The 21,033-nt window shown below is 40.9% G+C and overlaps 3 protein-coding genes across 3 annotated transcripts in view; 1 reads left to right on the forward strand and 2 right to left on the reverse strand.

The window, feature by feature from the left end:
* Positions 1-1,337: 1,337 nt before the first annotated feature.
* Positions 1,338-6,213, forward strand: plin2 (perilipin 2). Its single transcript, XM_058626163.1, has 8 exons — positions 1,338-1,384; positions 1,554-1,585; positions 2,694-2,889; positions 3,445-3,527; positions 3,698-3,971; positions 4,854-5,032; positions 5,515-5,631; positions 5,724-6,213. The coding sequence occupies exons 2-8, from the start codon at positions 1,556-1,558 to the stop codon at positions 6,165-6,167; spliced, it is 1,323 nt and encodes a 440-aa protein (XP_058482146.1). The 5' UTR covers positions 1,338-1,384; positions 1,554-1,555; the 3' UTR covers positions 6,168-6,213.
* A 462-nt stretch (positions 6,214-6,675) lies between these two features.
* On the reverse strand, positions 6,676-10,538 carry cdca9 (cell division cycle associated 9). Its single transcript, XM_058626164.1, has 10 exons — positions 10,358-10,538; positions 10,120-10,251; positions 9,983-10,023; positions 9,500-9,551; positions 9,348-9,415; positions 8,153-8,214; positions 8,003-8,077; positions 7,803-7,884; positions 6,949-7,035; positions 6,676-6,822 (listed from the first exon to the last, which is right to left on the reverse strand). The coding sequence occupies exons 1-10, from the start codon at positions 10,467-10,469 to the stop codon at positions 6,778-6,780; spliced, it is 756 nt and encodes a 251-aa protein (XP_058482147.1). The 5' UTR covers positions 10,470-10,538; the 3' UTR covers positions 6,676-6,777.
* Positions 10,539-10,886: 348 nt separating this feature from the next.
* Positions 10,887-21,033, reverse strand: part of dennd4c (DENN/MADD domain containing 4C) — a 45,187-nt gene continuing 35,040 nt past the window's right edge. Inside the window, exons 20-34 of the mRNA XM_058624325.1 lie at positions 20,844-20,990; positions 19,985-20,104; positions 19,767-19,892; positions 18,341-19,476; positions 17,450-17,642; positions 17,269-17,366; positions 17,010-17,185; positions 16,758-16,916; positions 16,439-16,637; positions 16,201-16,311; positions 15,687-15,824; positions 15,390-15,507; positions 14,105-14,261; positions 13,946-14,010; positions 10,887-12,803 (exon numbers count right to left, since the gene is read on the reverse strand). Coding sequence (XP_058480308.1) covers positions 12,667-12,803; positions 13,946-14,010; positions 14,105-14,261; positions 15,390-15,507; positions 15,687-15,824; positions 16,201-16,311; positions 16,439-16,637; positions 16,758-16,916; positions 17,010-17,185; positions 17,269-17,366; positions 17,450-17,642; positions 18,341-19,476; positions 19,767-19,892; positions 19,985-20,104; positions 20,844-20,990 — 3,080 coding nt within the window. The 3' untranslated portion in view covers positions 10,887-12,666. The remainder of the gene's footprint in view (positions 12,804-13,945; positions 14,011-14,104; positions 14,262-15,389; positions 15,508-15,686; positions 15,825-16,200; positions 16,312-16,438; positions 16,638-16,757; positions 16,917-17,009; positions 17,186-17,268; positions 17,367-17,449; positions 17,643-18,340; positions 19,477-19,766; positions 19,893-19,984; positions 20,105-20,843; positions 20,991-21,033) is intronic.

Genomic DNA, 21,033 nt, shown 5'->3' on the forward strand with positions numbered 1-21,033 from the left:
GCAGTGTGTTCAGTATACCATACTACAGTATATTTATAGACTGATGGCACAATGGCACTGTGTCTCTTTAGACCTCTTGCTTTTGTGACTAAAAGAACCAAACACTTACACCAAGGCCTATTAGATGAAATAGACCATTAAAATCTCATCCAGTGATCATTAAAAACTCATCCAGGATCTAAGTAACTCAATCACTTCAGCCATAATAAGACACTTGGCTCAAATAGACACCAAAATGAAGAGCGCTGTATAAGGTTTAAAAGCTCATAATTGTATGAGAACACTAGTGCTCTATATGATCTAAAATCACAAGGATTTTAAGGCAGAATCTGAATTATTTAGGGGTGTTGTCTTTACTGGAAGGCAAAATTAGTTTTTCTGTGTGTATTTGAGGAAAAGGCACTTTTGATTGGACATGAGTATAAAGACGATATTATTCTAAAATACACATATACCTGTGTTATACCTACAAAATTAATTTAATCCGGTGTATAGGAGCAGTGGTTGGTGGGGGGTTTTGACCATGGTAATAACAAAGTGCTAATAGCAGTAATATCATGTTATAATATCCAGGTAATCAGAATCAGGTTTATTGCAAAGTAAAGCTTTCATAATACAAGGAATTTGTTTTGGCTGAGCATAAAAACAGTATAAACATTAGAGGAAAAATAAACTGAATATAATTAACATCGTAAAAAAAGCCATTATATACAATATAGACAATATATGGATATAAAATAGAAACACAATCTGTAATAGCGATAATAGCTTGGTATTGAGAAATGACATGGGCCACCATCAGGTTAATACCTTCATGTGTTTATCAAAATTGATAATTACCATATTATATATGATATAGTTGAAATGAATCCTCCCTTATATCCCACAAACATTATCCATTGTTATTAGCAAGCTTTATTCTGGAAATAAGCGTTTGAGTGATTACCATAGAAATAAGAATAAGATTACAAATGTATTACTCTATCGTATTGTAAATGTTAACGAAATTAAATATATGTATCTTAAGCTTGAATTCTAACGCCCAGTTATAAACCTGTAGCTCTGTGGTTACTTGCGAAAATAGTTTTAGAGTTAGATAATGTGTTTAACTCAGTCTGTGGAAAATCTTATTAATCCGCCACTGACTTGAAAAAATGCCACTGGCTTACGAAACAGTAAGAAATGAGCCTGCTGTAATGTGTACGTGTCATAGCCTAGGCCTCGTGACGGAAGGATTTTCCTCCACTAAACTTTTACCCCTTTTACCTTTGCCCTAGAAACTATCCCGGCGCGAAGTCTCGCGATAATTTACGCCGTACAAATATAGCCGCTGAAGTCTCCCCCTCAATAGCTGACATCTCACTGAGAAGATACACATTACTAAGTAAGTGCTGCTTCATAACCAGAACGACAACTATCGTTTAACTAATTAAAATATTTTAATCACTTTTATTGACCGGAAATAGAGTATGCTGTGTTTGTGTTGTATTGTATTGTAACGCGGGAGTTAAACTTTCAGGTTATCTTCTCTCTCTGTGTTTTGTATTGAGCAGACATGGTAGCAGCTGACGTCATCGCCAATCAGGTGAGTCTTTGAAGTATTTGTACTTACTATTATAAGTACTAATGTGTAAGCGTGAAGTCCTGTGATTACTCAGAGGTGGAAAGATAACTCGCATTTGATGACATTTTACTGATGTTGAGGTCAAATTATTAGTAGTAAGAGTAGTAGGAATAACTCATGTGAAAGGGAGAGTTTGATGGTTAGGATAAGAGAGTTAAAATATCTAGGGAAAACCATTCAAGTAGAGCTGCAACCACTAATATTGACAATAATAATGTCAATGTGAATATGTGAATGTGGTTTATTTGCTCTATACAACAAATACAATTTGACATTTGAGAACATCATAATTTTGATGTTTGGGAAACAATGATCAACATTTTCTGAACCAAACAACTTATCAAAAAAATAATTGACGGATTAATTGATTATGTAAATTTCATCCACCAAATCTAAACCCGCTGATGGTCGGTCTCTCTCTCTCTCACACACACACATTACAAAAGCCAGTGGTACAACACAGTAAATCAATTCGAGGCATCATCAAGCTCGAGACAGAATTTCAGAGTCGATGTATTTGTATTTATGTCTTGTTTTACCCACAAACCAAAATCATTAACTTTTAATGATTTATTTGTTATCCAGAGCAAAGAAATTAAGAAAAATATTCACATTTAAGAAGCTTAAACAATAGGAAATCTTTTTTAATCATGAAAAAAGAGTCAGACCGATTAATTGATGATCAAAATAGTTGTCGATTAATTTAGTAATTGATTATTAATCGATTAATTGTTTCTGCTCTTGTATAAATTGAATTTGGCAGCCTAGTTTTAAACACCTCTGGTCAAAATAACATAATAGCATAAGTAAACGTTTGATTTTAATGTGTACACCTTTATGCTTTTCTCAGAATCTGAATTTGCATTAGTGGTTTATCTCCTGCAATAAAGGAGCAGTTGTTTAGAGCCAACTGAGGTATGCAACAAACAACCCTTATCCCTATTTAGGGATTAACCAGTCAATAACCGTTTGTTTAATAGCTTTAAAGTTTCTCTTAACTGCAAAATGTTAACACTATGGTTTTAATATCATATATTTTCTTTCATTAACTCTTTGTGTTGTCTTCCAGAACGTGGTGGAGAGGGTGACCAGCCTCCCCCTGGTCAGCTCCACCTACGGCCTGGTGTCCAGCATGTACTGCAGCACCAAAGACACCCACCCGTACATCAGGAGTGTGTGCGAGGCAGCGGAGCACGGGGTCCGCACCATCACCTCTGTGGCCCTCACCACTGCCTCGCCCATCATGGACAAGCTGGAACCTCAGAGTAAGACTTTTCATTAAAAAAAAAATAATAATAATAACACGCCTTGAATACTGTGTCGACGTGGTTTCAAAATGTATTAAATGTCAAAACAAAACCCATCAAACTAAAGTGAAAGCATGAGGACAGTCGTGAGTGGACTATCTGAGTCACACAGGAAGTTCAAGTTGGGCGGTGGCCTGTGACTCATCGTGATCTTTCACCCAGATTCTCCTGTTCACTTATCACACTAAAGCAAACCACATAAACTTTATTAGCATTGTCCATTTGTTTCCAAGTATATTTTAAAGCAGTCATTCCCAGAAAACTCAGGTCAGGACCCACAGAAGGATCATGGCAGAGTTTTTATTTGGGTCGACTAATAACTTAGCTGAATTTTTTCCAGCCTTTTACTTTCAATTTGATCATCATCAATAATATATCTAGAGATGAGTCAATACGATACTTGGCATCATCATTGATTGAATTTTCAGCCAATTTTCTTTCTTTTTTGATCCAAAGAAACATATCTTTTATTTGATCAGATAAATTTATGATATGCTTCCTTGTTGTCAACAGTTGCCATTGCCAACGACCTGGCCTGTAAAGGTCTGGACAAGATTGAGAAAACCTTGCCGATCCTTCACCATCCCTCCGACCAGGTATGTCTCTGGATTGCCAGACTGAATTGCACAATGTCCTAAATCACAGTTTTATGTTGGCCAATCTCCTGAGGGTTCATCCAAAATGACCCATGTTTCTCAATAGCCGTCCACTTGCTCAATCATTATGGTAACATGAAATTTGTCCATGCCTCTTTTCCCCACCCAAGATCGTCTCCAGTGCCAAGGACGCGGTAAACACGGCTAAAGACGTTGTGACAGGCACCGTGTTCAGTGCCAAGGACACTGTGACCAGTGTTGTGGAAAAGACCCGAGGCGTGGTGCAAGATGGGGTGGAGAAGACCAGGACTGTGGTGACTGGGAGTGTCAGCACGGTGCTGGAGAGCAGGGTGGTCCAGCTGGTCAGCAGTGGAGTGGACACAGCCCTCAGTACGTCTGAGAGCCTGGTGGAGCAGTACCTGCCTCTGAGGAAGGAGGAGCTGGGTGAGTGGGGCACAAACACAAATTAACTCCTGACCCCAGGTCATAGGTGTGGTTCATGCTTCGGAAAAGGGAACTTGGCTTGTAAACCGAACATTGCCGGGGTACCTCTCAGCAAAGTACCCAATCCCTATTGATTAGGTTAACTGGACACTCTAAATTGACCTCAGCCACATCCGAGTGCTGACCCTAAGCCTGGATAAATGGGAGGGTTGCATCAGGAAAGGCATAAAAAAAAAAAGAAAAATGCAGATCACTGAAAAAGCAGGTGACCCATTATGGTGACCCCCAGAGAGCGAGAGGCCAAAAGAAAACAATAATTATTTACAACTTAAACTAACAAAAAACTGCAACAAGTACTTTATTTCCTATCCTATTAAAACATTCAGCAACAGCCACAAGATTATCAGAATTATTTCTGCATTTTATAAACCAGGATATACTACAACAGAGGCTATTGAAATGAAGCATGTTTATCTGCAACACGCTGTACAAGCAGTAGCTGGATTATGTTGTCAAGAATGTTTTTGCTCTAGTTTTGGGGAAAACAGGGCTCCTTTATGCTTTTCTGAGAATCTGAATTTGCATTAGTGGTTTGTTTATCTCCAACACTAAAGGAGCTGTTGTTTAGAGCCAACTGTGGCATGCAAAAGCTCATAAACAACCCTTATTCCTTTTTAGGGATTAACCAGTGAATAAGTGTTTATTTAATGGCTTTAAAGCTATTAACTGTATGCTTTTAACTGTAAAATGTTACACGACAGTTTTATATCATATTTTACTGGTTTTCATGGCTGAAAGGCTCACTGACCGGCTGACATTTCTTCAAAATTTAAGACGACACATTTCTCAGGTACCTTTTAGCATTTCCCTCTCTTATGACAGAGCTGGAGGCAAGGACCGTGAAAGGATTCAATAAGGGGGAGCTGAGCTACTATGTTCGACTGGGCTCCCTTTCCACCAAGCTGAGGAAGCGAGCGTACACCAGGGCTGTGGCCAAAATCCAAGACGGCAAGCAACGCAGCATGGACTTCATCTCGCAGCTAAACTCCACAGTTGACATGGTGATTCTTCAATTCATTTTACACCCATTAAATTAAACATTACATCCAGTCACTGGCTTAAATGTTGTGGCTCTGTGGTGAATATCTGAGACCGGTTTTAACATGAATGATTTCAAAACTTGTATATTTCAGTCACTAACTTTCCACATCTTCAGAGCCTGAGTCAGAAAAGCACAGATCTGCCACTTTTGTACAAGCAGTTACCAGTTTAAATTTTTTTTTTCTTTGGGATAAGCTGACAAATCCGAACCTGTTTTAATGTAAAAAAAGAAAACACTCAAATTGTCAATTCATTGTTGCAGCTGTGGTTTTAATGTTGTGGCTGAACAGTGTCTATCATTGGCTCCTACTTTACTTATAATATGGAAATGTTTTATACTGCTTAATATTAATTTTTAAGCTTTATACTTCAACTAAACTGCTGTCACATTCATTAGATGTTTTCCCCCCAAAGTGGTTTACATAAGCTCTTCTTGTTCCAGATCGAATATGGCAGAAAGAATATCAGCGGGGCTAATCAGATGGTAAATGATAAGCTGAGCTCTCTGGTGACATGGACGTCCAAGAGGTCGAACCAGGAGAACAGTCATGAGGCAGAGGTTAGGAGGTGGAAACACCAACACACTATTCCAGTCTGTTTCGTGTAATCCATGTTTTTGTGTGACATAAATCCGTCGTCCTTTCAACTCAGGTCATCGAGTCTCACACCTTGACCCTGGCACGTTCCCTCACTCAGCAGCTCCAGACCACCTGTCTGGTCCTTGTCTCCAGCCTGCAGGGCCTCCCCAACCACATCCAGCAGGAGGCGCTGTCCTTCAGCCACTCTGCTTCAGAGGTCTACACTAACTTCAGCAAGGCCACAGCACTGGGAGAGCTGCCCGACAGCATGCTGAGCAGCAGCAGAGTGCAGCTGAGGAAAATGAATGATTCTCTCGACAACGTCATGGATTATCTGGTCAACAACACCCCGCTCAACTGGCTCGTCGGTCCGTTCTACTCCCGCACGTCCCCTGAGCCGACTATGACACCGGCCTCCGCTGTCAGTAGAAGCTCAGTTAGGTCCTCCAGCTTTTCCTCCACCCAGCGTCACAGGGAGGAGGAGATGGAGTCACTACACTCTCAGCAGCAACAGTGAACCACTGCTGTCCATGTTGTTGATCGGCGGCAGTACGTGACTGCTGTGTTTTAGACACTCACCACAGTTTCATATTATGTAGTTTCATAATTCACTTTTATACTTTTGAAAAATTTACATATTTTGCTGTAATTGTTTTACTTGTCCAAGTCAACATTTCTTTTTTTTTTTTTTTTAAAAAAAGAAAAAGTATAACAAATTAATTTTGTGCCAATCTGTGAAAACCTAATTTTGAGCTTAATCCTACATACACTTTAATCCAGTTATTTATAATCTGTCTTTTTTCTGTACATGAAAAGCAAAAGTTGCTTTTATTCATTGTGTGATTCTTTTATAGACTTCATTTGAGGATTTAGAGTTCAGACTGGTAAAAAGATTGACTCAAATTAATCACATACAAGCTGAACTTCTGAAATTAATTTCAGATTGGGATACTGATGCTGTAACCACTGCTTTGACAAAAGCCATTTGAATAACGTGGAACAAATGTTTGTTCAGTCACAAAAGATATCACAAATGAGCTTTATTGTGTATTTTTTTAAAGATTATAAACGAATATAATAAAAATTAAAGTTTAAAACATAAAACCAATGCCTTCAGGCGTCTTTACTCATTGCTGGCAGCGATTTCGCCTGGACAGATACGCCATTAGACTCTGAAAAGTCCCAAAACAAATTTACAGTCAAATACAGTCTTGTATTTTAGGTGTGGAAGAAGATATTATTTGAAAAATACTCTGGAGTCGTTTGCTCTTTTTTTCTTTTTAAAGTGCACTGATTACCGTCAGCTTCTGAATCTGGCACCACGCAACATCATCCAACATGTCCAGGTTAACTTCATCCTTGGTCTCTTCAGAAAAACTGACAGCCTAGACAGAAGAGAAGTAGATATACACTGTACTTAATAACAATTCTATGAACTGCAGAGAATACACAAATCAGCCTGGCTAATGCCACACTGCATCTCAGTCTCATTGGAGATGTTTTTTTAGGAGACTCTGAAGTTGGCTAATATAAATTGTGGCGGGGTTCTTCTCCAACAACAAAATAATGGCATAGTCGAGGACTAAGACCAAAAGAATGCAAACAAATCTACATACACAAACATCCATTTACAAAAATAAAAAGGGAAACAATAGTACTACTTAATTTTGCCAACAGAATGTTACCGTCACTGCAACTAACAGACCAACTTCCAACTGACCCCTCTTTATATAGGCTATAGTGGCAAGTGTGCACTTGTGACAAACTACAACGATGAGCAAACTGGTGAGTGACCAAACAGGGAAACGCAAGCGAGTATATGTGTGTGGTGACTGCATCACACATACACATGCTACTCAGTCACAAGAGTTAGGTACTTATGTATTTGAACAAAGACACATACTGTATGTTCATTTTGCCACTACAATGAATTTGAATTAAAACAATCAAATTGTGGACCCTGACAATGGACAATAATGTATAAAAACGCTTATTATTCCTCAACGGTTAATGCAATTGTTTCGTTCAATCTCTCAAACTAAAGCTGAGAGTCCACACTTTAATCACATCGTGATTGCTTCATTTCAGATTCATTGTGGTATATATAAAAACACAAAATGTGTGCTGGTAAGAAGGAGAAGCATTATTGTACCTGGCCCTGTGCTGTGGTTACAGTGATGTGTGCAGCCGAGCCTGCCAATGAACAGTGGAGGTCACCAGTGGAGACGACAGACCTGGGGACAGCATACGTGGCATAATTAATTCCTCATATTAACAAGTACCACCAAAAAAACTGATTTGAACCAGAATGTGCAAATATCAGCTGAGGGTAAATGATGAAACCGTCTGAACCTGAGTTTGGGTTTGTTCTGTTCGCTCGTCTTGGTCACGCGGCTCCGAGTTCTCTTGACAGTGGCTGTGGAGCCACTTCGGAAAAAAACAACAGCAATGTCACAGCTCACCCTGATGAAGACACTACGTACAACCTCACAGCGGTCTCACCTGAGATTTCCAGTGCTGTTACTCCCAGCTAACGTTCTAGTCATTTTTCTCCCAGTGACGGCCTATAAACAAAAACATTAAATGATCAACAAACATCTTACGGTCCTGGTGACATTTGTTTTGACCCCACATTATGAGGTCAAATTCTTCTTCTGCACTGTATGAAAACAAAGTTATTCCACTTTATTATTTTCATAATCTGATGATTATTTTTTCTATTAATCGTTTGGTCAATAAAATGTCTTGTTTTGTTGACAAAGTTACTTGTTTAGGATGATTATTTATTTTATATAGGAGCAAAGAAACCAGAAAATATTACCATTTAAGTAGCTGAATTATGTGAGAAGTTTAAAAAAAAAAACCCAGCTCAAACAGATCAATGATCCAAATAGTTGATTTAGTAATCAATTAATCGTTTGGTCCATAACAAAATGTTGATTAGTGTTTCCCAAACCTCGTAATGTTCTGAAATGTCCTGTTTTGACAACAAACCAGAGATATTTAATTTACTCTCTGAAACTTAAAATGGTCCAAAACAAACAAAAAAAAAAGCCTTAGAATAAGCCTTTTATATGCACTTGAGGTAAGGGCCTTGCTTTAAGGAGGCTCGTCTCTACAGCAGCCTAAACAGAAACTAGCCAGTGTATTGGCGTGTTTCCACCGGCTTTACTCGGCTTGGCACAGCATGGTTAAGTTGCGTTTACACTAGCATAGTTATACTTTTTTTAGTACCTGCTCTGGCTAGGTTCCAGGCGACGTCACTGGTTGCAAAAATAATTCCGTTTGAGTAGAAGTCTATGGAAGAATACTTCTTCCTACTCCTGACTTCATTTACCTCAGTAAATGCTTTTTCTGATGAGGTAATGGTCTCAATGTATGGTTAAAGCTCTTCTTCAATAGAACATGACTTCAGCTTTGTAAATTCCCATCGAAAAGAAAAGCGATGATAATGTACAGCACATAAGTGGAGACCAGTGTGACTGACACCTGGTGTAGGTGCCTGATTACAGGTGACGCCTGTGAACATCCCGTTGCAAAACCTCAACATGGCGATCAAATCGCACATCGTGAGCTTCCTATGGGCGTTGTCAAAATGGGCTGCCATGTGGGCGTGCCTCGGACAATTTCCAGACTCTAAAATGAGCGTAACCCAAAAACTGAACGCCATCCTCTCCTGTCAGTGTCAACCATCTACCTTAGGTGTCTTGTTTGAGGATTTCTGGACCATGGCAGACTGGACTGGTGGAGAATCGGTTGACTTCCCTACAAAAAATAAAAAGTTCAAACCGTCACACATATAAAAAAAATCGACAAACAATTGAGAATTATTTCAGGAAAACAAGTCACCTCTTTTACTGGGTACTCTCTTTAGGGGTTTGTGCATCTGGGGTGACACATTCTGCACGAAAAGGGACAATTATGTCTGTTATAATGAACCATTTAGATGGTAGGGCTGCAGATACTAGACAAAACAGCATTATGACAAAATGCTGTGTTGCTGCAGTAATTCACATGCCTCAAAACTGTACATTCTAATGTTCTATTTGTCAACAGATCCTACAAACAATGTCATATCATCACGCTTTGACATTATAATGGTGTGAATAAAGGCAGCAAAAGGTGCCCCATGAGTGGGTCTTCTCTATGGAGGCCACCATGTTTTTAATGGACAAACTTTTGAGTTTTAATGATAACTGAAAGCTAACATGGGTTAGCGATTTTCAGGTTCAACATGCAACTTCACTCATAGATGACGCTAAATCCTATTTATATCTGTCAAGATTAATCAAACCATGATTTCTTTTTTGCAGTGCAAGTCACTTGGCTCACCTTCATTGCAATGGAGACGTCACTTGCTGAGATTTGCTCTTCTAACACAGGAAAATGTGATAATTAGAGACAAAACAAGTTATGAATTTCAGCTAACTAGATTTACATGAACTAATAAGACAGAAAACACGCCTCACCACTGATTAAATCTCCAATGAGTGTATTTAGAAGAGAAGGAGGCATCTTCATCAGTTCCACTTTGAAGACCTTGTCCACTGTGGACAACATGTTCTCCATTTTGGCCTCCAACTCGTTCATGCGCTCTTGCGCTAATTAGAAAATACACGTTTCTTACGTCAGTTTTTCCTCGCAGAGAGGTTGTAAAATAAAAAAAATAAAAAATTGACATTATGTCAGCAGCAGAAACGACCAAACCTTCTTTCTCAAATTGCTGAATGAAGGGCGCCAGCCGGCTGTGCCGCATCTCCCGGCTCAGCTGCTCTTTCATCTGGACATTTCCTGCGTTTCTCGTGCGTCTCAGCGGCATCTTCGTCCACGGTCTGCCTCAGTGATGCGGCTGAAACAACACGCACCTGAAGCTGCAGGTGTCATCAAGGTATTCATACGCCAAACCGGAAACGCAGTCACGAAGCTCTCCAAGGGACTATCTCGCTTGGCGGAAGCACATTGGCGATGATTTGATTTTTCTTCTTTTTCTCTTTGAGACTCTTAAAATCATGGTTATATATTATTTTTTATGTATTACATTTGTATACGGTGTATAATGGTAGTTGACAAAGTGGTAGTTTAATTTGTTAAAAGGGTAATAATAATAAAAAAAAATCCAAATGTTACAAATCTGAGCTATAAAAAGTATTTTTGTATGCATGGTGAGAAATAATCATCCTCGAATCTGACATGAGACCATACAATTAGACAAAAAACAGAAACATTTCACTTTCAATCAGTTCACAAATTCATTTATTGCAGCGCATTTAAGTGTAGACATTCGATTCCTTTCCACAGGACGGTAAGAGAGATCACTTAATCTGTTGTTAAAGAACAATGTTTCCTGTACATCCTCTGCCATAAAGAGACCAAATGTACAAAGTCACTACAAGGTGAAAACCCTGAAGACTAGAAGATTAAAAGGGGAAGGAGGGATAGTTAAGTCTTAAAAAGGCTGTTTTACTATTACGACACTGACTGCAGTCCAAATGCCAATAATACAAAAATAAATAATTGAATATTTCTTTTTGTTTTGGAGGGGGGAAAAAAAGAATATTGTTAATATTCTGAGGTGGTCTCATCCCCTCATTCCCACTGGTTAAAGTCAGGACTACAATCTAAGAAGTGCAAATTGAAAATGTTACATCTGTACATGTCAGCAACACTTGTTCTGCTTCTATACCCACTTCCCAACAGCTCATCACAGCACTTCCTGTCTGTTTCATCATTTAGTGGAATGTCATGTCAAGGCCATTGGCTTCTCACACACAGTTACAGCTGTGCAGAAAATCCTTTTTTGCTGCCATAAATAGTCAAAGCTACTGCATGTAAACCATAAAAGGCATCCTGTCCGCAAATAATATTCCTTATTTAAAACATCTTTACTGCTTCATTCTATGCTTGAGTGAAGAAAAGCCCAAGTGCATGCAATTTATGGTTGTAATTCATAAGAATACGGTATATGAGCTGAGGCAAGTACGGAGAGATACTGTTAAAAATGCAGATAATTAAAATACAAGCTGGACTGATAAATGTGAGACTGAGGTTCTGCACTGAGCTACTGCAGTTTTGTCGTTTAGAACGTGGGTCTTGATCATGATCAGTAGTGTGGCACACGTTTCTTACATTATTTTTGTTTTACTTACAACCGATTTATTTCATTTTAATTTTCTTAAATAGCAGGTTTTAATCAGAGACTGACACTTCCTTATGACCTGCTCTGATTGCAGAAGTGTGGAATGTTGTGGATCAGTTTTAGTGAATTGAGTGATTGTCATTTACAGTCTTCTCCCATTTACATGTCTGCTACCGGCACATATTTACACAGACAGGAGCCTCATCCTGAACACGTACATATACAGTGAAACATTTGATAAGACTTGGGACACAGACATCACAACTTCTTGCCTCCAAAAAAGTAGGCACCTCTGGTTTCAGATCTCCCTCTAATAGAAATATGTACAAAAAGACAAGTGAATATGATACTGTTCTGTTTGTTAGAAAGTGCAGAGAGGAACAGTTAAGGCCTGTATAGTCTCAAAAACCCATCCTGATTTAATATGGGAAAAGCAAAATTGGGGAAAAGACTACTAGGCCAGGGAGTTGACGCCATGACCACACACACACACACGCACACAGCAAGTATGTCTACACCATAGGGGCAGCAAATATATTCTGTACAGTGATTAATCATTCTATACACCCACTATATATAGAAAACACACCAGCTAGTCCCACCAGTTTCACTGTTCCTGTCGAAGGAGACATCAAAAACAGTCCCACTTGTCGCTGTCTGCTTAGAAAACCTATGAAAATCTAGATAAGGTAGTAAAAAAGGAGCAGACAGTGGGCATCTTTCAAAACAGAGGGTAGAAGAAGTACCATGTTTGGACAACCGGAGGTGTTTAATCACTTTTTTTATCCTCGCTCACACCCCGCGTCATCAACCGATCTCTTCCCTCCTGCAGTCACACATGACCAACGAGATATTCCATCTTTGCTGCAGGTGCTGGTGGTCAAATGACAGGGGCTCCAAAGCATTTAAGGCACCACTGGACGCTGGGGGTGGGCGGTTTGTCGATGCGGTGCAAAGACTTGAGCTGCTCTGCGCTCAGTTGATCGTAAGCCAGCTGGTACTCCCTGTCGAAGGCCTCTGTGGGTATGAAGAGAGTGGAAAGAGGTTCACAGTCAGAGGGGGGGAAAAGACAGTCGCTGTTTATGAGTGAAACAGTTGAAAAGCTTTGCTTTAAATTTTGCTAAATGGGAAGACTCTGCCATCTGCTGTTTAAATCTCAGCTGGTGTATTTGCAAGGATTTCTGGGTAATGTGCCATGACTGAATAGTTGTGGGGGAAAAAATGCGACTTTGAATAATAAATGCCACGTTTTATCAAGGTAATCACACATTTTCCATGTGTTTTGCTGTTGGTAAAATGCAATTTTAGAATGGATTCATGAATGCAACGCGACAAACTATAGGACAGACAAAGTAGGTACAGTATATTGCAGTAGCACACAAGGCATAACTGAATGCAAAGTGACAATTAGATAAAAAAACAAATTAAGAATAGGTTCAGAAAGCAATAGAAGTCTTGAACATAACTGACTAAATGTACCTTGTACCTCTTCAAGGTTGGTAATGCTGTGCTACGTTCAACTTTAACCACCGGCAAATGTCAGAGGGAAAATGTCTTTCTTACTCACATATATACATGCCATTTCCTACATTTCAGAGAGATTTATAACTTAAAACAAAACATTTTTGATCCACTTAACAGAAGGAGTTCATGTGACTCAGGTTATTCAAAAGGCATCAGGAGTTCAGTCTTCAGCCTCTTTCACACTAAAATTAGAGGGTATACTTGGGAGGTATTTGAAGCCAGGTGATCTCTCTAATTAATCCCAAAAACACTGAAACAAAACGAGTTGCAGGAAGAAGACAACATCAACAACACAATGAAGTTCAGTGACAACGTTGCAGTCGTTACTAGTTTGTATCTTTTACTTCTGTCCCTATTTCAAACTAAATCATGGCTAACCATTATGCTATTTGTCTGGAAGATGATTGCACGTCTCCTTTAGAATTTGCATCTCTGCCAAGAATAAAACAGATGGAAAAAAAAACCTGGCATGTTCAACTGGGTCTTGCTTTCCCATCAAACCGATAAAAACCTGCATGAACCCAAAGTGGATGCCAATTTAACAGCAAATGCATTCAAACACAAGCCAGTTGACCAGTGGGAATGCAGTATTTGACAAATGATGTGGCACCTTTGCCTTGGACAAATATACTCACCTACGTCGATGTTCTCCCGTCCCAAGGCTACCAGTGAAAGAAACAGTATTTCCCTGTAGATACTCCTAAGAGAAAGTCAGACCACACAAATGAGGTTAACGCTTAAACTATATCAATGCGTGTGAAATTGATGAGGTCGAAAGGAAGAGCAGAGCTGACCTTTGTCGTTTGACCCCCTCGGGGCGCCGCTTCATCTCTCGAATCAACAGGTTGATTGGTCCGTACACGTCGTTAGTCTGGATGTTGCGGACAATTGTGTTGAGGAGTGTCCGAATCTCCTGGTGGTCTGTTGGAGCCAGTGTCCCTTTCTTCTCCACTAGGAAATAATACAAACACACACTCACATTAGCAGGGTTTTAAGCAAAAACAAAAATCTTTTGACTGAATCTTTCCCCACTAATCTATATGCCACACCACACTTTTCTGCCATTCAGTAGCTTCCCAAAAGTTTTTGTTCTGATGTAATTTCAGTGCTTTCAGTCTTTTCAATAAAACTGACTTGTATTAAAGTCATACAAATAATCCACCCATTACATACATAATGCAAGTGCTGCAGGCCGAGCCTGGCCCTTTAAGAGAGGGTGTGACCCTGTGGGTACTGGGTGTTTGTGAAAGTAAGAAAGGAGAGAAGAATAAAATGAGATGATGTGTACGGTTAGCAGCTGGAGTTACTAGCTACGAGTGGTACCAGAGGTTCCCAACTACGGTTCAGAACTGGGAACTGTTTGAGGTAACAAGCATCTCAGTTGCATTACCAAATCAGAGAGATTAAGAGTCGACAGCTGTTCAAGCTTTACTTCTGATTGACAAATACCATGACTCTGGCTAGCTTTATTGGTTGAGAGCAGCAACAGTTGTTTAATGCCTTGAAGATGATTAGACTGAACGGCAAACCAAAACAAAACCACAACAAAAACATGTGTAGCTGTTTTTTTATCTTCTCATTTTTTTTTATTTTTTTTTTTACAATTGACAGAAATCCATCGTAGCGACAGATAACTTTAGTCCTGACATTAGCATTGTTTGGTTATGTCCTACACCAAGATATAATACAATTACAATACTGACCATATCCTACACAGAACAGCAGCAACATCAATGGACGTATTACTTCTTGCTTCTAAAGACCACCATCACAGCATTTGCAGTAAAACCTTTAGCGCAGCTCAAACTCACATACCCATCCCTTTAATATGCCTCAGGTCTGAGCTCCTTTGACCAACAATAATATTGCATTAAGTATAAAAGTAAGTATGTATACTTTTATACCATAACAGAGGATTAAAAAAGAAGTTGCTGAGTCAGTTGTGGCAGAGCCACAGGTCTTGATGTACAAATATATCACAAATTACCACTCGTGAAATGAAAAAGTGATCTGACACTGAGATAGTGCAACAAACACATGACAGCGGACATGAGAGTGTGTGTGTGTGTGCATACTCACACAAGGTCCTCCACAGCAGGTACAGGGGTTCGCCATGTTCCTGGTGCAGGTTGATGTTGTCCCAGAGGAGCTGGACATAAACCTGCTTACTGTCCTGGGACAGTGATGTCAGTGGCAGCTGCAAAAATAATATATTATATTATTATGTTACATATTATATTATATATTATTATATTACAGAAATGTAATATAATATTACAAAATGACTTGTTTTAAACTAGAAAAGAGAAAATCGAAAAAACAAATGGGACATTGTGATGGAGCTCGCTTCATTAAGCTGGCATAAAAAAGTCCAACCTGTACTCCATTGTTGCAGTGTTCCGAGGTAAGAATGAGACCAGGTAAGTGAGTGGGCAGGTCCAAGCGACGGAAATACCAGACCAGGTTCCAGAAAATGATGGGGTGCTGGCTGAGGAACTTGTGGGTGTAGATCACCTGAATGAACAAAAAGAAGTTGGACTTGTCAAACAAAACAGCTGTACTAAGCTATAACATTGAGAAATGTAGCTTATGTGGGTTTCAACAAAAATCACATGTGGGTTTCAGAATAAAGTACATCACGTGCAGGAGCACGGTCAAAACAAGCATACTCTCCAAGCTCAACAGCTTTAACTAAACTCTCAACACACAGGCAGCATGATAATTATCCAGCCAATCAGAGACGGGGGCTGGCTCCAATCAACAATAAACCAATGAAGTGAATTAAGCTGCAGTGCAGCTACAGAAATGCTCAGCTTCAGCAACTCAAAGCAGTCAAAATACGCTCAAAATGATTTCACAAATGGCTCCAAAATGTCTATCTTCTCAGTACCTGATCTCCCTCATTCTCCAACAGGGTCTCAAGCTCCTTGCGCAGCACCAAAGGGCTCAGGTACGGGACGGACACAGGCTTGGGGTTTGGTCGTTTGGCCCCCATGCCATCCTGACAAACACACAGGCATTCCATTCCAACTGTTATATACATTCCTACTACACTGCAGATATATAGTTACTTGCAATATTGGGAAAAAAGGGTCAGAGTTTATTTGAGGCATTCATGTGGCACTGACCGACACCTCTAGCAAGCTGCAGGGCAGACTGGTTGTGGAGACACCGTGACTTGGTCTCTGGGAGTATTCCAAATTCTGTAATGGACCTCCAACACTGTTGCTACGCGTCAGTGATGTCCCACTACACCTCCGCTGATCCCCTGGTGCGTGGTGCTCCAGCAGACCCAGAGGGTCGGACTGCACCGGCTCTGGAATGAGACTAGAAACATAAAAGGTTAAGAAGAGTCAGGAGCAGAGGTGGGTGGATTATTTACTTTGTGAACAGACAATTGAAGGGTTAATCTGAGAGTAACTTGTAGTGATGTTAATGAAGTTGTACCTCTTATGTGCTCCAGGACGAAGATCTGGAGTTTCTCTTGCTTCCTCTTCGGGGAAAATAACTTGGTCTGGTGTCTTAATGTCGGCTGAACTGCTGGCTGTTGGATGGGTGCTGGTGCTGTGAATACTGTCCCCTGAAGCACTGGGATTCATATAGAGACTGGAAGGGGAGGGGGAAAACAGGATTCTTATTTCTTGTGTGATTCAACACCAATTCAACATTTAAAAGACATGGGTGACAACATATTCCTACCCAGTAAATGTGCGCAAGTCATGGAACTCCACGTGCAACAAGGGAAGAAAGGCTGTGCGACAGAAAGGACAGTTGGTATTTAGGTTGGAGTCGTCGGCTGTCCAGCCTGCCATGATCTCCTCATCGTAAACCAGAGCTTCACAGGAGCGGCACTGGGAGCAACTTGACATCAGCACCTGTCATCAGGGAAACATAACCTCTCAGTAACCCATGTGACATGTTGAAGCACCAACACAGCAGCACTGCAGCAATGTCTGACCTCCAAAGCACAGTTCTGGTAGATGCTCAAGGAGGAAGCATGATGTGAGGAGCCTGGCTCAGAGTCGGGACCTCTGCCTGGACGTCCTTGAGTTATATCTGCAGATAAAAGACAAAGGCACCCGTTTAGGTCCATCTCTTTCTCTCCTCATGCATGTTTGTGCCAGAGTGTGGGGGCTTACATGTCTGGTGAGTCCCTCGGCCAGTGTCGCTACTGCCACTGCTGCTGCCCAGGCTGGTGGAGCTCTGGTTTAAGCCGTTAGCCACCAAACCTGGGATGGCCCCTCGTTCAGGACTGTCATCTACATCATGAGCTGCCAACATGTGATCATCCAGATGTGATGGGAAGCCACCACCACCCTGAGCTTGTTCTTCCTGCAGATTTAAGTTTGAGAGAGAGAGAGCACTTGTTACATGTTACATTGTAGTTTATCACCTGTGTGCTGATTGGTTAAGTGAAAGAGCAGTAGTCTTTAATTTGCTAAATTAATGTGCAGTAATGAACAAAGATGTGATCATAATCAACCTAGAGCTGAGAAATCAAAAGAAAAAAACAATAGTTTTAAAGCTGCAGTACGTAACTTTCAGTGATTTTTAGTAATTGATAGTATTCTGCATCTGTTTGTTTTTGTGAATAGAATCGTTTGTCAGCTGGAAATGGGCTCTATCAAGCAAGATGTGACTGAAGGAGTGTTTGTGTGTATACAGCAGCAGCAGCAGTGCAAAGACAGTCAGTGACAAGAAGCTCTGATTCAACCAAACTGCTGAATGACTTCTTTGTATTCTCTGTAATACTCCAACTTGTTTGCAGTTGTCTTGCTTTACAAGCGCAATGATGCCTCTGGCTTAATATAAAACAAATCCCTTCCTGTGTGCAGCACAGGAATGTCACCAGGTGCCATGAAATCTAAACACTGCTATACCGAGAAACACAGAGAGAGAAACGTGGAGCTGGCTAAATCAGCATTGTGTGAACTCATGTGATGGGTTTGAATATAACGGACATTTGTTTACATCTTAATGTTACACACTACAGTTTTATATTCATGGAATTACCCTTTAAGCACACTCACCTCATCATCGGAGTAAGAGTAAGCTGACGCCACTGCGCCCCAAACTTTGCTGGCTACATTTGCTGCCTGCTTCATGCTAGACTTTAGCACATCAATTTTAGGGCCTGACAACAGAGTGTCCATCTTGATGCCTGAAATAGAGTTTATGACTGAGCCCAGAGACCCTCCCTGTGAGGACTTGACCAGTGCAGTCAGTGAGGATGATCTCGTGCTTGGGCTCGCAGTGATGCTGGCCGGGGTCTTCGTCTTCACAGCAAACGTCTTGGAGCGAGTGACAGTGTTAGGGCTGCGTTTGGGTGTGTCACCTGGGGAGCCAGTTGGAGTTTTGACAGCAGGCACGGGAAGGCTGGATCTGCGCGCCATAGGCTGTTTGGGCTCGGGGGCGTCAGTGGAGTCTGCCTGGGACTGCTGGAGCTCCATGCTGGAGGACTTGACGCCGAGAGGGCTTCGCAGGCTCATGTACATTTCGATCTCCTCTGCCAGGTTACGGGACACCACAGCGGGCACAGAGCGCGGTGGCTCCTGGCTGGTAACAGAGGCCGACTCTTCAGTCTCTGACACCAGGAGGGAGAGTGGGTCAGCACCTACCTCCACGTCTGCCCTCTCCAGAGTCAGTCCTCGCACCTCAGACTCATCCTCCTCCTGTGCTTCAGTCTTCTCAGTCTCTTGTTCTTCGATTTTTACATCAGTCTCCACCACATCTCCCTCTTCTACCTTCTCTTTATCTGGTGCTCCCGCTGCCGCCACCTCCTCCACCTCCTCCTCTTGCTCCTCCTCCTCTTCCACCTGCTCCTCTCGTGGCAGCTTACCAAGTACCAAGCCCTGCTCATCTTCTGGCTCTTCTTCAAGGTCTTTAAAGAGTGCTTTGGACACACTGCAGGGGGGTGGACTTTGGCCAGCAGAAAGTGCTGCAGTCAGGATACGAGCATCGGCGCCCATCTGGCTGGCCATGTCATCCACACCTTTCTCCAGGAGCATTCCAGCACGGGTTTCAGCACTGAAGCTACAGCTGCGCTCAGAAAAGGATTTCTGTCGCTGATGTTGAGACTTCCTGGCCGAATCCTGCGCTGTCAGCGGGGTATCATCGTCAGGGAGAGACATGCTATTTTTCTTGCTGTGTCTTCTGAACAGCTTACCTGTGTGGGTGTAAGAACATCCTATTTAGTATGGGTTGAACAATTAATTATATTGTCCAGAACTCCAGAAGGGGGTGGAGTGGCCGTGTGCAACCCGTGTGCAAAGACTTCATCGTCGCAAGTTCAACTCCACCCCTGGCAGATTGTACTCAATTCCCTTGTAAGTCGCTTTGGATAAAAGCGTCTGCTAAATGACATGTAATGTAATGTAATGTAATGTAATGTGATGTTATATCCATGGACATCTACATCCATTTACATCATGGTTAAGTCAAAATCTTCCTTTTTACCTGTTTCACCATCAAAGCTTCCTGTAGACAGCTTCACAATACTGGGGACAGGTGACAGGACATCAACGGGAGTGAGGGGTTCTGCTACTGCCACTGCACTGTCCACTGAACCAGCAATGTCACCACCTGGTGATACACAGTGACACCCACTAAACATTGGTGTGCAAGAAGCATTTGCATACACACAGTACATGAGGGATGGACGTAGCGTCTCTTACCATTATATTGTGCTTTAGCGTTGTTTCTCTCTCCAGTGGACAGGACGGCTGTATGTGACGGCTCCACCAGCTCCTGGTGTAACTCATCCTTGGAGCCGTAGCCTTGATCAGAATGTCTTCCTGTGGATCACGCAAACCATGTTTTATCTTGACGATATTATTAAAGGGCCAGCATTTAGCAGTAGGGCCGGGCGATATATGTGATGACTTTTCCTGGTTTTAAAGGCTGTTGCATTGATAATCATCATATTTCTTACATACATTTGTGAAATACACTTAATAATAATATGATTTAAATATTATATGTTGATCATAAAAACACATGGAATCAACAAAATTCTATTTTTAAAAAGTCACCTAATAACACTTGTAAGTTATGGCACAATTTGACCATATTTATAGTCAATGTCATTGTTTCTACCACAGGTAAATATCCTTCATTTAACATTAAGAATCCACAGAAATAAAGCATATATTATCTCAAATGAAAGGTAAGAACTGTATTGTAAGATGATGCAATACGAATCATAAATAGCAGATATTTTATTCTAGAGTGTATTGTCACTCTCCTTTAAGAAGCACAAACAAAAATAAACAACTTTTCATGAGTTCAGAGAAATATTTCCCAATATTTCGGGATATAACCAAAAAATACCACAATATTATTTATAAGCCATATTGTCCAGCATTATGAAGCAGTTTGGTTGGCATGCCCCTATAAAATAATAAAATAAAAAATAAAATAAAAACCTTCTATAGAGTCAGTTTATTAGTTTCCCATTATTAAAAACTGAAGCACAATTATTATTGTACTTTATTAGTATTCAATTCTGTGGTGATGTTCCTGGGGAGTCAATACCTGTACTACAGTGGTTGTCTGTTGCTTCTTCTATGTGGCCGTGGGCAAACAGATTATGACCCCCACCGTTAACCTCATTCGAGCTGTCTGCACTTCCATGACTCAAACGGTCAGCTTCAGTGACAGCTGGTCCTCCCACTGATGCAGCTGCAGACATCCAAAGACAAAAGTAAGTAAACAAAAGAAGGAG

This window comes from Solea solea, chromosome 3 (genome assembly GCF_958295425.1).
Source record: "Solea solea chromosome 3, fSolSol10.1, whole genome shotgun sequence".
Lineage (NCBI taxonomy): Eukaryota > Metazoa > Chordata > Actinopteri > Pleuronectiformes > Soleidae > Solea > Solea solea.

Excerpts from the sequence above, each read along its gene's own strand:
- plin2 (XM_058626163.1), top strand. The coding sequence starts at position 1,556 with ATGGTAGCAGCTGACGTCATCGCCAATCAG. Across the intron at positions 3,528-3,697 it reads TTCACCATCCCTCCGACCAG|ATCGTCTCCAGTGCCAAGGA; the intron begins GTATGTCTCTGG and ends TCCCCACCCAAG. Across the intron at positions 5,632-5,723 it reads AGAACAGTCATGAGGCAGAG|GTCATCGAGTCTCACACCTT; the intron begins GTTAGGAGGTGG and ends CTTTCAACTCAG.
- cdca9 (XM_058626164.1), bottom strand. The coding sequence starts at position 10,469 with ATGCCGCTGAGACGCACGAGAAACGCAGGAAATGTCCAGATGAAAGAG. Across the intron at positions 9,552-9,982 it reads ACGTCTCCATTGCAATGAAG|AATGTGTCACCCCAGATGCA; the intron begins GTGAGCCAAGTG and ends CTTTTCGTGCAG. Across the intron at positions 7,885-8,002 it reads CAGAACAAACCCAAACTCAG|GTCTGTCGTCTCCACTGGTG; the intron begins GTTCAGACGGTT and ends TGCTGTCCCCAG.